General features: G+C 40.9%; 1 protein-coding gene across 1 annotated transcript in view; it reads left to right on the forward strand.

Moving 5' to 3' along the window:
- Positions 1–1,335: 1,335 nt before the first annotated feature.
- Positions 1,336–14,885, forward strand: part of SLC16A10 (solute carrier family 16 member 10) — a 104,809-nt gene continuing 91,259 nt past the window's right edge. The window contains exon 1 of the mRNA XM_081139816.1: positions 1,336–1,901. Within this exon, the coding sequence (XP_080995942.1) occupies positions 1,562–1,901 (340 nt within the window). The 5' untranslated portion in view covers positions 1,336–1,561. The remainder of the gene's footprint in view (positions 1,902–14,885) is intronic.

Below are 14,885 nucleotides of genomic sequence, written 5' to 3' on the forward strand. Positions count from 1 at the left end.
ACTATATTTTCTCAACCGAAAATGCTCTTCCCCTGTCTTTGCCTGCTGAAGTTCCCTGTTTTTGTTTTGTTTTTTGTTTTTTAATCCTCACCTGAGGATATTTTTTTCCATTGCTTTTTAGAGAGAATGGAAGGGAGGGGGAAAGAGAGAGAAACATCACTGTGTTTCTCTCACATGATTGGTTGCCCCAGACTGGCCTGGGAATTGAACCTGGGTAGGTGCCCTTGACCAGGAATCAGACCCCAACTGTGACCCTTCCCTGGGCAGGCCTATGCTCTAACCACTGAGCAACACCGGTCAGGGCTGCAGTTCCCTGTTTGATTCAGAGCTCAGCTCAAAAGGCTGCTTGCTGTATAAGGTCTTCTCTAGTGTTTCAAATATAATTCAGTGGTTCCATTCCACTTCTCTTTGTTGAACATGCATTATAGCACTTATCATCTGAGCCTCCTATTCTATCCCAGGGATTTTTCCTACTAGTTTATGAAGGGAGAGGCAGAAAAGTGGTCAATCACACTCATCTCTGTATTCCATCACAGTGATGGGCCCATGAAATAACTAGCATATTTTGACTTTGAAATGAATATGAGAAATTGAGAAGTTTGTTCAATATCGCATAGCTAATTACTCCTCTTTTCCTACACTGTTGTACCATACTGCAGGGAGACAGAGAAGTTGCATAAAGTGTTAGTTTTTACATGCAAACAAACAATTGTACTGTAGTTTAAAAGTAATTTTTCTAGCTGTCTGTCAAAAATGTTTATTTGAAGACTTTGGTATCACAGTCTGTGTCTTCCAAAATGTGCCACACTTCAATGTGCCAAGTATTCATAGGAAATTGTATATAAATGCAGGAGAAATGAAATAATTAAATACGGCCTCTGATCCTTCCGACTCTCTTTTTAAGTAAGCAGGTGGCATAATGTATCTAACATGTTGTAATTAGTAATTAGAGGTGAGTGCCAAAAAACAAAACAGAGACAATGTTTGGTTGTGAGGCTCTCAGTGAGCTGAGACTGCAGATCCCACACTGCTGCCCTGTGGACCCACCAGCCTGCACCTAGGAGACGCGCTCTTTCCGTTAACACTTTGAGGCCCAGTGACCTACACATCTGTGACCCGGCGCTGGGTAGGAGGAGGCGCCGCAGTAGGCGCGCGCATTTACAGCAACCCGCGGGCACCTGGGTCCGCGCTCCGCGGGGGGTGAAGGGGCGGCCCCGCCTCCGCCCTTCTGAAGCCCAATCATCTGGAGACCCTGGGCACGTCCCGCTACTGGCCACGCCTCCAGCCGGCGGGGCGGGGGGCGTCTTTAAGAGCCTGCCGCCCGGCCCGGGCTCTAGGGGTGCGGGGCTGTGGACTGGAAGGACTGAGTCCTGAGCCCTGAGGCTCCTCCGCGCAGCCGCTTTTCTCGCGGCAGCCTCCGCGCCGTACGCCGCCTGCCCACCCGGGGCACCGCTGCCCTCGCCCCGGTCTCTCTCGCTTGCCCGCCGGGCTGTGGGCTGCTCCTCTGGGAGCCCGCCGGGAACTCGCGCTCCCGCGGCGCCCGACGGGGCCGGCTGGGGCCATGGTGCCCTCTCCCGCGGACCCCGCCGCCGCTAAGGGGACGAGCGAGACAGAGTCGCTCGGCCCCGCGCCCTTGGGGGCTGCTCCTCTGCCCGGCCTGGGACCGTCAGACGGTCCCGAGGCGGCCGCCGAGAAGGTAGAAGTAGAGGTAGACTTGGCGGAGCCGGCGGGCGCAGAGCCCCCTCAGCCTCCCGAGGGCGGCTGGGGCTGGCTGGTGATGCTGGCGGCCATGTGGTGCAACGGGTCGGTGTTTGGCATCCAGAACGCCTGCGGGGTGCTCTTCGTGTCCATGCTGAAGACCTTCGGGTCCAAGGACGATGACCAGATGGTATTCAAGACAGGTGAGGCGCAGCGCCCGCCGCGGCCAGCCCAGGGAACAGGCGCGGCCCCCCAACGCATTCCGTCTGCGAAGTGTGGCTCCCTGCCCGCGTGTGCGCCTCGGGGAGTCTCCGTGTGCCTAGCTTTTTTGGGGGGAGCGAGGCACTGTGCTAAATACAGAAAGTAAAGGGGGCAGCCAGATTGGGGACTGGGAAGAGGAAGGCGAGAGTTTGCCTTTTCCTGTTGTGTTCTTTGTCGTACTTAAAGATTTACCAAACTAGATGAAAAAGGTGCAGAGTCAACGTTTTCTCCCCTATAGAGCGCTATTACTGATGAGGGAAAAAACAAGTTCAAGACCTTCTGTATAACTCTCTTACATACATTTTTCACTTTATCCTGCAAGCAGGCGTTGCCAGCCCCATTTAGGTGAGCAAACTGAAACTTGGTGAAATAAAGTGTCTTGGTGAGTAGCAGAATGGAGATAAAACACACATGACTTAAAGGGCTAAGTGATTTACATTGCTAAATCAGACTCCCTCCCTGCCATTTGGGGAACTTTGTATGATTAATAGTCTTTTTTAAACCTTAATTTTCTGTTATTTCTAGAGTGAATATTCCTTAGGTCTTTAGTGTACATCTAATGAATATACAACTGTTATAATAAATTCTAAGGCAGAGGTAATGTTGAGAGTTTTTAAATCTTACATAAATAGTATTAACCTATATGTATCATTCTGTAATTTGCTTATCTTTTATCCTGTGTCACGTCTGTGATTTATCCATGTAAATACCTCAGTTTGAGCTGGTAGCTTAAATTTCTTGTTTTAACTCATGGTTTTCCATTATATGACTATATTGTACTTTATTTATGCATTTTCCCTTTATTAGACATTTAGATTACTTCCAAACTTACTATAAACAACACTGCAATGAATATTTTTGTACATTGTCTCCTTGCACATGTATTAAATAAGGTACCATATTTACCCTGGAATTTCTGTTCCATAAATAGCTCTTGAAGCTGCTGTGTTATGCAGTCACAGGGGTAGGTACAAAAGTGTTAAAAATGTAGTATCATATACTTACTTTGTAAGGATGGCTACCATTAAAAAGTTTAGCAGGATAGATACGCATATGTAATAGTAAACAAAAATAATTTTGTGTCTTTTCTGTGTGAGTATCAGGTATCTGGGAGAGAGAAGCTCAAGCTCAAGTTGACAGTTACCATTTTAAGACTAGTCCCTTCAGCATTTAGCATTTTCTTGCCTGGGTTTACAGATTTTTAATGCATTCAGAACAGCAAGACAACAGCCTTAACTTTATCACTGGTTTTGCAAATACAGTTAAGTTATCCATTGGTGTCTGTGTGTGTGTGTGTGTTTAACTCCTTCCTTCCTTCATTCTTTTGAGATAGTAAGGAAATGCTGGAGAAAGACTATAGTTTTGACAGGGATCAGAGTCTTGCAGTGTTGAAGCCTCTACCTACCAAGTTCCTACTGGCTACAATATCCCAGTACTGGATAGCAAAAGGTGAGGGAAGGGACAGGACCTCTCTTGAACTTTTATAAAATTTTATTTTTTTTAACCACTGGGGACTTTTATTGCCTTTGCTGTGGGGCTTTTTTTCTTTTTTTCTTTAATATGTTTTTAGTGACTACAGAGAGAAGAAGGGAGAGGTAGAGAGAGGTGGAAACATCAGTGATGAGAGAATCATCAATTGGCTGCCTCCTGCATGCCCCCAATTGGGGAATTGAGCCTGAAACCCAGGCATGGGCCCTGACTGGGACTAGAACCATGACCTCCTGGTTCATAGGTCGACACTCAACCACTGAGCCATGAGGGCCGGACTCTTAAACCTTTTGAAACTCAATGTTTTCAGTTTTCATGAATATCTTTTTCCATTTACTCAGTTAAATTCTTGACAGCTTTCAGTCAGGTCTGAGGATGTGGGTGTGTGTATCATATAAACAGTTATGCCAGTTAAATACTGAAGATCTTTGTGCTTATGCATGACTGCCATGTGTGGTTGTGCCCTTGCACAGAGGTACCCAACTCAGAATAAGTGGAGACAGAAAACCAGCCTGTGTTCTGGGTGCCCTTTAATTCCTACAAAGGGGCCTTATGCACTTGTAATGGCCCTGTGTAAAACAGCAGCTTGATTGAACGTTGGCCTTTATTTGAATGCTATGCAATACGTGTACAACAGATACATCCTGAAAAAAGGATGACAAGATAGTTATTGGGCCAGTTAATATTGAGATACCCATTAGCCCCCTCCCCAACAGGTTTTTCATTGAGTCCATCATCTCTAAAAGGCACTGAAGTATTTGAGAATATCTGTTTTGAAGTTTGGCTTTTCCAGTAATGCTGAGTCATCTGCGATCAAGAACATATGCAAGCTTCAAGTACAATGCAAAAAATATCTAGAATTGTTTAAAGCTTTTATTTTTCAATGTTTTGGTCCATTTCCTGTTACCCTATTCATGATTGATAATCCCAGCATTAGAGGGGAGTTAAGTGTCTCCATGTTTTCATTAGCTTCTTCATAGTGATTAGTCCAAGGCTACATAGGGAGGTTGTGGTAAAATGGGAACTGAGGTTTTCAAATGATGGTTCATATTTCTTGAGAACTTCCTATGTGCCAGCCCAGTGCTAAGCACTTTATATGCATTCTTTTTTTAAAAGTTTTCTAAAATTTTTATTAATTTTAGAGAGAGAGGAAGGGACAGGGAGAGAAAGAGAAACATCTATTGGTTGCCTCCCAAAACCAGGACCAAACCCGCAACCTGAGTGTGTGTACTGACTGGGAATCGAACTCATGACCTTTTGGTGCACAGGACGATGCTTAACCAATTGAGCCACACTGGCCAGGGCTACATGCATTCTTATTTAAACCTTACTACAACGCCATGGGAGAGGCTGTATTTGATATCTTTCTTTTCAGATGTGGAAACTCAGGTTTGCAGAGTTTAAGTAAGCAGTGAAGCCAGGAATCTAACTCAGGTTTATCTGATTTAACAACTGATCATATTGCATTGGCTAGATAATATTTTGCTAATTCAGTGTTCTTTATGTTGCTACACCAGGAATGTTAAAAAAGAAGTCTGAAAGATCAGGGTCCCTGTTTCTTGATCTTACTTTGCTGTCAATAAACGGTAGCCAATTGTTAATGTCTCATGGAAGTAGATTTTTGAAGTGTAAAGAGACTTCCATGAAGAAACAAGATAATCTCATATGGCATTCAAACAAAAGTCCGGGGTTTCTTTTGAAGAACCATGCTCCTTTAGTCTGATCCATAGCAGGACAATGTTTCCAGGAAGAACTGAAGAGCATCTTTCTCAGGCTCACTTTCTCCTCTTCACAGCTCTCTTGACTCTTATGTAACTGATGATCCACCCAAAATTTCTTAGGAAAGGCCTGAAGAAATTCATTCACACTAAGATACAAGTGAGTTACACATCCTAATGTTACTCCTCATTCATTCTACAAGTATCATTCATTACCAAGTATCTGACACCCTCTGTGCAGGGCACTGGAGATGGGAACTGAGAGAGACAGCTGTTCCCAAGGAGCTTTAGATCTGCTGTGAGGCACAAACAAGTAAAAGACAGATCAAATACTACCCTGAGGCATTTGCAGTATACCAGGCAGAAATTCTAAGGAAATTCCAGGGAATGGTGGGGGCTGGGAAAGGCATTTTTGATGGCCTCTTTCTGTATGATAATAAATCTCACTTTGTGAAATTAAACTTTGGAAAGAGAAGCAACCTGAACTACAAGTTAGGCAGTAGAACCAATGAGTGCATCACCGCCCCATTATGTTATTGCGGCTGCCAATGACGTGGTGCCCAGAGATATGCCTTGCACATATTGCTGCATCAGGTATGTCTGTCAGAGGGAGCAAGCTGAGCCTGAGTCGTCTCTTTTCAGTTAATTTTTTACTTGTTCGTATGTGCTTGTTTCTTGCCTGTATGGAGGGAAATCAGACACTTTTGGGAGAACTAAAACAGACACTACAATCAACTGGAACATTGTTTTCTCTTAGAAATCACAATTTTGCTGGACATTGCAAAATTCATTTTTAGTTCCTTCATGGAACTGAGAGAGTGTAGGGTTCTTTCATTTTCCTGATGCAGTGCCCTGGACACACACTGGGATATTAGGGTATTAATCTAGTTTACTTGCCTGCTTTTTTTCCTGTGGAAAGAAAAACATTTTAATGGTATATGGATTTTAAAAGTACCTATTTAAAACAAGTGTGTTTTCAGAATCAGTATTTAGGGTAGTTAATTATATCCTTTTGAAGAAATTATGTCTTTGTGGTCCAGAGGCTTGGTCAATAAGACCCCTACTTCTTTTAGTAATTCCCAAAATGTGATCTTTAATAGCCTTTCTTTAAAGTAATGGTCTGTGGTTAAATAAGTTTTGGAAACACAGCACATTATCCTTCTCTCTTGGATATTTAAAGTAAAAATCAAAGTATTAAAAATTCAGTAGTTTTAAAGAGAAAAGTAGATTATTGAAAAGGTTTCAAAAGGGCTACTCTGGCAACAGTCTTAAATGGAACTACCTTCCCTGTATGGAGGTAGATTGCTCTTTAAGATGGTTATAATCATAAAGTAGGATTTTCAATAGCACTTAGGGAGTAATGCATCTTGCGACACCCCTCAATATAGTCTTACTAGCACCTCTGAAACTTCAAGTCAGTTAGTGGGTCCTGAAGGTTAAAAAAAAAAGTTTTCACGTTTACAGTTAAGCTGATATTTACGTGCAGCAGCTTTGTGCTACACCTAAACTTATAGGAGGTTGTGGCTATAGTTCAGAATGGAACTGATGTGTCTGGCCTTTATGATAAGGGCTTTTTTTTTTTTTTTAATAGTGGTGCTTTGTACAGTGGATGGATTGGATGATCTGGTTCTTGGTCCTACACATCTTTCACTGTAAATGCCTGACTATTATTTCCACTGAAAGAGAGGTTGAAAACTAAGAGAACTCACTTATAGCAACTGTTATACTTGAATTTCCTTTATTCTCCCCAATCTTAAAATGTCCAACCTTTTATTCTGTGTAAATTCATCTAAACTGCCTGCTAAAAATAAGCCATTAGATCACAAAAATGGTTCCAGGATTTTGGAATAATAAATGTGTATTGTGTGAGCATTTCATATTCTATTTCCAGAATATTTCTGAATTCAGGGCAAGACTGAATAGTGTATAGTGAATTGTAATTAAATACAACCATATGAGTATTCCTGGGATTTTTATTAATAAAATTAACCATCAAAGGAGCCAAATCAAGCAAAAATAAAAGCATAACAGGATAATTCCTGGAGGTGTCTTTTGAGGTGTCTTTTAGAATAAATTATATTCTGTGCTCTTGATGTGATATCCTGTATCATTTTAGATGGGTCCTTGTTGAACCCATGTTGCAGTTCCTTGAGGCTTAGTCCCAGGCCATGTACTTGTTCCTTTGTTCCTGTCTTTCTTGGTGTCTCCTATGCCCCATGGCTCTAGCCACTATCTTGAGGTTATTTCCAAATCTTTCCACTGTGTTCAGGACCCATATTTAATATCTCTGGACAGCTTGATTCTGGATGTACAGGTACATCATCTTTGACTAAAATGAACTCATTTTTTAGCCACCCCATATAATCTTTATTTACCACCAAAACAACAGCCTACCTGCAAACAGACAATATTTCTTTTGAATTCTGTCAGTACATGACACCTCTGGTTGCTTAAATCAGGATCCTGGAGTTCATCGTAATTTCTTATTTCTCCCCTTTCCTTACGTATTTTATTAAATCAGACCAAGTCCTTTTGTGTTTTACCTCCTTAATGCCTCATAAGTCAATCCCTTCTTTTCCTTTAGTGCTGTGTCTTAATTCATGCCTCTTTACTTTTGGCCTCATTTATTGTCATAACCCTTTAACTGGTCTGCCTGTCCTTGAGTTATATACCTGCATGATTTTTCTAAAACATCAGAACATACATTTTTCTGTTTAAAAGCCATCACTGATAACCATTAGTTCTAGGACAAAGGCCTTGAAGCTCTGTCCTTGCCTTACCCTCTAGCTTTGCTTTTCACCTCTCTCCCTTCTTGCTCTTCATGTTCCAGCCAAGCTGAAGGTCTTGGATTTTCCCAAGTGTTTCCTGCTGTTATTTGTCTCTATGCCTTTATCTGTGTCACTCCTCTTTTCAGTGTAGTTTTTAGTCCTTGTATGATTCTGATGAAACAGTTGAGTATTTTATTCCTTTTGTGACAACCCTGGGACATAACTGATTTTATGCAACTTGGGATGTTTTGTTACATTTTTGATGCACTTGGAATGTTTTGGGGGTAGCATGAATTAAATGAGTTATGAATTAAGCTTAAAGTGGAAGACAGAGACCCAAATTTCAACCTATTCTAATCTAGCATTCTGTGAAAGGCATTTTTAAGATAATACATATTTGTTTAAGTGACAACTTGCAAAGTCTTTACCATAAAGAAAGGGCTTTCCTGTACATTACTTAATTTTATTTTTTAGAGTTGCCTAATAGGGTGTCATTACCTTCATTTATAGATAAGAAAGTTGTGACTTGCAGTTTAGTGGTGGGCCACATGATATCAGTGTTTACATACATTAAGTTGAATTTAAAAACATATTTTTAGCTGGGTAAAAATTTGTACTTAGCTAAAGTTGTCCTGAAATGTAGAACCCTGTCTCTTTCCCCTCAGAACTATTTTCTGCATCTGTACCTATGAATTCTCTAGAGTCTTAACTAGTGTCTTCTACCCAAGTTATCAGAAATACTGTGAAGTTGTTTTTGCAATAGAACACCATTTAGAGTTAGCACAACCTGACTAAAGATCTGACCTCATATTCAAATTAAACAGACAAACCTCAACAGAAACAAACTAAACCCGATATAGTACTGAACAGTCAGCTCACCACAGCTCTGAGCACACAGGAACCGTGGGTGTTTTTAATGGCAGTGGTTCAGAAGGAGCGACTCCAGCATTCCCAGGGAGTAGCCCGCCCTTCCGAGTCTGGAATGATGGAGGAAAACAGTGCTTTCAGACGAAAGTACATGCACCATATGTGCATTCACCATACCTTCTTTGCTAAAGTATCTTCATTAACAACAAAAGTTAATTCCCCACCTTGCATATACCTGGAAACTAGAAGTTAGGAACTGAGAGAATGACTTATTCTCACGTTGGAAGTCTTTTTTTCATTTCACTAATTTTTAATTATGGGGCTACATATGAAGTACAGGTTTGAAATAATGTATAGGGATCAAAGCATTGTTTCTAACTTCCTTTGTTCCCTCTTGATAAACATAAAAATCTCATGTTCCCTGAAATGGGCACACACCTCCAAGGGTAGTTTACCTTTTGAGTTAGGAGCCTTAATGTTCAGAAGATAAAGCGAAGTATTTATCCACCAGCCAAGATTTTGTTACTTTATTCTTAGTTGTATTTTGCAGATAATTAGGATTCTATTTTTGTTTTTTAAATACAAAATTAAAATATTGAATATTTTAAAAAACTAAATATGCCTCTCTGGAACATCTGATATGCTCCTCTTCTTAATGAGGGGGAACTGTGCTGCCTTCCTCCTCCAGTCCCCCACTTGAGAATCACTAACTAAAATTTTTTTGTTTTTTTTTAAATTCTCACCTGAGGATATTTTTTTCCATTGCTTTTCAGAGAAAGTGGGGGGTGGGTGGGGGAGGAGGAGAGAGAAAGAGATCAATTGGCTATCTCCTGCACGTGCCCCAATGGGCTGGGGGTGGAGCCTGCAACTGAGGTTTGTGCCCTTGGCCAGAATCGAACCCGGGACCCTTCAGTCTGCAGGCCGACGCTCTAATCACTGAGCCAAACTGACCAGGGCAAGGTATGTTTTTCTATATCAAAAAGTGTTCCTACTTAATGTTTTTAGTGAGTGCAGTATTCCACCTTACTGGTTGGTCACCCTAGGTTATTCAACCAGGCCTCCTTTGCTAGGTGTGGGTATTGCAAGTAGTGTTATGTGGTAGAAGTAGCATGTGTATACATCTTTAAACATTGTTTTTCCCCTCTTTTGGATTGCTTCCTTCAGGTATACATCCAAAAGTAAGATTACTTGGTTCGAAGGGTGTGAAAACTTTATAACAGTTGTTACACATTGCCAGTGTATTCTTTAGAGACCTTGATTTGCTTTACTGTGCCCCAACAATGTACTGGCTTCTTGAAAACCCTACCAATATGAGGTTTGTTTTTATCAATTTGATAAGTGCCAATGGTATTTTTAAAAATTAGTTTTAAGTCATATTTCATTGCTTTTAGGGCTGTGTGTTTTCCTAGCTTTTGAAACCTGAAGAAGCAGCAAGTGCCTTGGCAATTATTTATAATATCTGGCAGTATAAGAGAACATATACCGGTGTATATATTAGAGTAAAACTTTGTTACCACAGGAGGGCCTGAGATGATCTTGGTCCTTAGATTCTTTCTTAACACACTTTGGTAGATGGGACATGCCCTTGGTCCCTTGCCTCTGCTCTCTCAGTGCAGGTGTTGATCAAGGCCTTTCTCGGAGTTGGGAGCGGTATGGGAAATAACCCTCTGGAGCCTTAGCCATGAGTTCTTTGTGACTTCCAGGTGACATCTCATCCTTCAGAGGCTCAGTCTGCAAGAATCTCACTCTCTTCCGTGCTATTACCGTGCCCCACACCTCTGGACCTGGCTAATTCTGTTGAAAACAGCTTTAATTAATTAATCTGAATGTGTTTAAATGTGTGTTAAAAATTATTTTTTGCTTTTATTGATTTTTAAGAGACATACAGAAATCATTTAATTTATTGAGCACAAGCTATGTCCCAGGGGCCATGCAAGAAACAAATGAACTTGACTTCATGTTCTTGAGAGGTTATGAGGGGACACAAAATGCTGTGCGTAAACAGCTAAAGCAGTATGCTTCCCACGTTAAATGTGGTGTAGGTAAGAGATTGCATTGTAGAGTAAGGCAGAGTGTCTGACAGCTGACCAGGGCAGGCTTCATGGAGGTAGCTTTTGAGTTGAGCTTTAAAGGATTGGCAGACTACCCTCAGCAGATTTAGCAGAAAAGGTAGTCCATGTAGGAATGCAGGATCTGGGCAAGAGCTAGTGAAGTCTAATAATGATTAATGTTTCACTGTGCTTGACTATGTAGCATATGTTTTCTTGTTTTATGTATTCAACGATCCTATGATATAACTGCTATTATAATCCTTGTGTTTTAGATGGGCAGTTGAGCCTAGTAAGTAGCCCAGCTTGATTTGAACTTAAGTCTCTGGCATTAGGACCCAGGTTCTTTATATTCGACTACACACTGGGCTTATTAAGTGAATGACAAAGAGTTTGGCTTGGCTAGAGCTCAGAGTATGTAGCGGGAAGTCACAGGAGGTAAGTCTGGAAGAGGATTGTGGAGCTGGGGAATGGAAGGTTTGAATGCTGAGTTAAGCAGACAGACAGGCAATGGGAAGATAATGAGTATTTCTGAAGTGTGCCTTACAAAGATGTGAGTGGTTTGCCCTGGCTGGTGTTGCTCAGTGGTTAGAGTGTCAGCCCATGCACCAAAGGATTGTGGGTTCGATTCCCAGTCAAAGGCATGTAGCTGGGTTGCAGGCTCGTTCCTCAGCCCTGGTCCAGGTGTGAGCAGGAGGCAACCAATTGATGTATCTCTCTCACGTAGATGTTTCTCTCTCCCTTCTACTCTCTCTAAGAATCAATGGGAAAAAATATCCTCAGGTGAGGATTAACAACCACCAAAAAAACACACAAAAGGTTGTGGGTTTTAAAAGGAAAGAAATAGGAGAAACACCAATTATGAAGTCCTTGGCTGAAAGCCAGGAGAGATTTGAGGTACAGCAGCAGCAGTAGGAAGGGAGGGACAAGTGTGAGACATTTCAAAGGATGGACTGAAGGAACTCTGGCAAATGATGGTTGTGGACAGTGACACAGAAACAGATGAGACCTATGTCTGGAGACTGCGTCTAAGTAATTTTTGAACTGGGAGGCCCCACTTTTTCAGTTTGTACTGTGCCCTACAGATTATGTAGACAGTGATGGGTGGTACCATTGATAGGCCCAGGGCCATGAAGAGGAGGAGTTGACAGGGAAAGGCTGACTCAGATGCCAGATATGTGACTGTTAAATGCCTGCAGAGCATCAGGAGTTGATGTCAAGCAGGTAACTAGAAATGTGAACCTGGAGCCTCAGAGTGAAGCCGAGGTCAGAGGTAGAGCTTTGAAAAAGGCATATGTCTCAAAGAGGAACATGATGTCATAATAGAAACCAGAAATTCTGCCTCAAGCAGACCTGGGGCTGCTTCTAGGTAGTTTAGTGAGTTTCCACTGAAATAATCTTATTTATAAGTAACAAACTTCATTCCTTTGAGAAGTCTTTCCAGCATTTAGATTTCTCTAATTCAGATTTGCAATTTTCCAAAGGAGGGATTGTATTTTTACTATCATTGTCTTAAGTATTTCCAAAACTTAGTCCTAAAACTTAGTCGTTTTTTCCTTTTAATTTAATAGGACCTCTGAGACTATTGGCATTTACGGTTGGTTTCTTTCATTCATGATGTAATTAAGCCAGTCTGTAAGTCTTATTTTCAAGATGTTCTAGGCCAAGAAACTGTGATAATAGCTTAGAATTGTTTCAATTAATTTATGTATTTCTAATTTAAAATATTGACAGTGGTGGAAAACTTGTTCAAGAGGCAGGTGATACTATCTTATAGATCACCCTTCACAGTGTTTAGTGACTGAGTCAGCTACTTCATTCATCATTCATAATGAAAACAGCTAACTTTTAAGTGTAGGCTCACTCTTTTAAAAAATTGTCTAGGAAGAAGTTTAATAAAGGTGGAAAACCAAACTAAAAAAAAATTGTCTAGGAAAACTATTAGAAAACTAAAATAAATGAAATTAAGTTCTTATTTGAGTAGGACTAGGCTGGAATATTGTACTTTGTTAAGAAGCATGACTTGCTGTGGCACACTCACACTAGACATTTGCGGTTTGACAGGTGGAGAAGGAGGTGTCTGTCTGTCTTGTGGTGCTAGCTGGCCCGGAATGGAGTCCATTCAAATTCAGATAATAACTAGTTACCTGGCTACAAACGGCTGTATTTTGCCTTAGTTTCCTGTCACAGTGTAACAGTGAGACTCAAGATAATAGTGTCCAAGTTCTTCGGATGTATAAAGCGCACAGATACGTCAGACACTACTGTTACTGAGCAGGTTGGCACTGTGTCTCTGTGTGTGTGGGGGGGTGTTGACTCACATGCTGTCCTGTAATCTCTCAGAACTCAGTTCTGAATTGCTCTCTTGTGATTGAAGCCCGGCTGAAGGGGCTGGAAGTGCAGTGACCCTGGAGGAAGAACCAGTAAAAGCAGTGGGTGGATGAAAAGGGAATTGATAGTTGTGCAAGAAGAGGGTGTCTGCCTTATTTTGTAAGCCACGACACCCTTACCCTTCCAGTAACTGTTTCATCTTTCAGTATCATTTGGCTTCATTTACAAGGTCTGTATTAAAGCAAATGTCAAAGTTTAAGGCAGTAATTTGTACAGTCTGCTGTTGTGCTGGCTTGCTGACAAGTAAATTCGATATCTAATAATTATGGGGAGAAGAGGAAAAGGGAAGTTTAACTAATACATTTTTCCTCAGAGTTTGAGTAATAGAAGCCATATAGTCTTTTACATCCCATGCCAGTGCACAAGGCAGAAAGAGACTTGCTAATACCAAAGGTCAGGAACCACAGAAGAGCTATGCATGTCACTTCAAAAAACACTGTTTTCTGTAATTTAGAGTTCATTTGTTATGTGTATGCTATGATAATTAGTTTTTTATATGCGGTAGTTGTTTTCTGTCACTCTGATTAGGAAACAAATATTAAGCCACTTAAATTAAAAGGCATTATTCTTTTTTGGAAAAAAATTGGGTAAAAGTAATACTTAATCCAGTTAACCTGTCTTCTTCCTCTAATTCATCGTGATGACTTTGGGTGTGTGGTGGCAACAGAGAATAGGTTATGGAAAAATGTCAAGGCAATGTAATCCCTATTATTTATGGTCACTTAAGAGGATAAATTAATCATTGGTCAGTAATCTTTGGATAATTACTCTATTTAGTTGGAAATATCCCCAGTTTTTTGGAAAGCAAGTCAGTGAGTTAGTAGAACTGTCAAAATTGATCAGCTTTTCTAAGTCTAATAATAAGTGAATGGAAACCAGTTGCCTTCAGCCTTTTCTCCCTGTATTGTAGCATGATCATTCTTTAACTCTGGACACTGTATAGGGAACAACAGGAGAAATACATTAATACACTATCTTGTGGTTTTCAGGTAGACTGCCTTATTAACAGGTAAAGGCTTGTGACCTGTGTGTGTTTTGGTTACTGAAATTAGGCAAGTTAATAGCATTATAAAATTTGTTTGAAGCCTGGCCGGCATTGAGTGTTGACCCAGGTCACTGGTTTCGATTCCCAGTCAGGGCATATGCCTGGGTTTCAGGCTCAATCCCCAGCAGGGGGCGTGTAAGAGGCAGTTGATCCATGTTGATGTTTCTCTCTCATCGATGTTTTTATCTCTCCCACTCCCTCTCTCTCTAAAAATCAATAAAAACATATTTAAAAATTTGTTTGAATATAGGTTGTTTAGGAAGTGAGTCTTTAGGTAACCATAATTCCATTTATTTATGCATTAAATACATATTTTGAAGCATTAAAATATTGTTTAAGTACTGTATTTATTAGGTGCTAGGTGTGGGAATGGGAATAAAGAAAAAAAAATTTCCATCCCAAAGGAATGAAAAACCCTCAAGAAAATCCTTGCTGTGCTTTCCTCATGGGTGTAGTGTCTCAAAGGCAGAGCAGTGTTCACCTTCTGGAGTTTGAGGTCTTCATTTAGGAGGTTCCTAAAGCCTCTTTATATTTGAGAGCAAATGAGATTGTTCTGGAGTTGGAATCAGAGACATGCAATTTAGTTATCACAAAGTATTGC

This window comes from Miniopterus schreibersii, assembly GCF_964146895.1.
Source record: "Miniopterus schreibersii genome assembly, chromosome: 6".
NCBI classification, from domain to species: domain Eukaryota; kingdom Metazoa; phylum Chordata; class Mammalia; order Chiroptera; family Miniopteridae; genus Miniopterus; species Miniopterus schreibersii.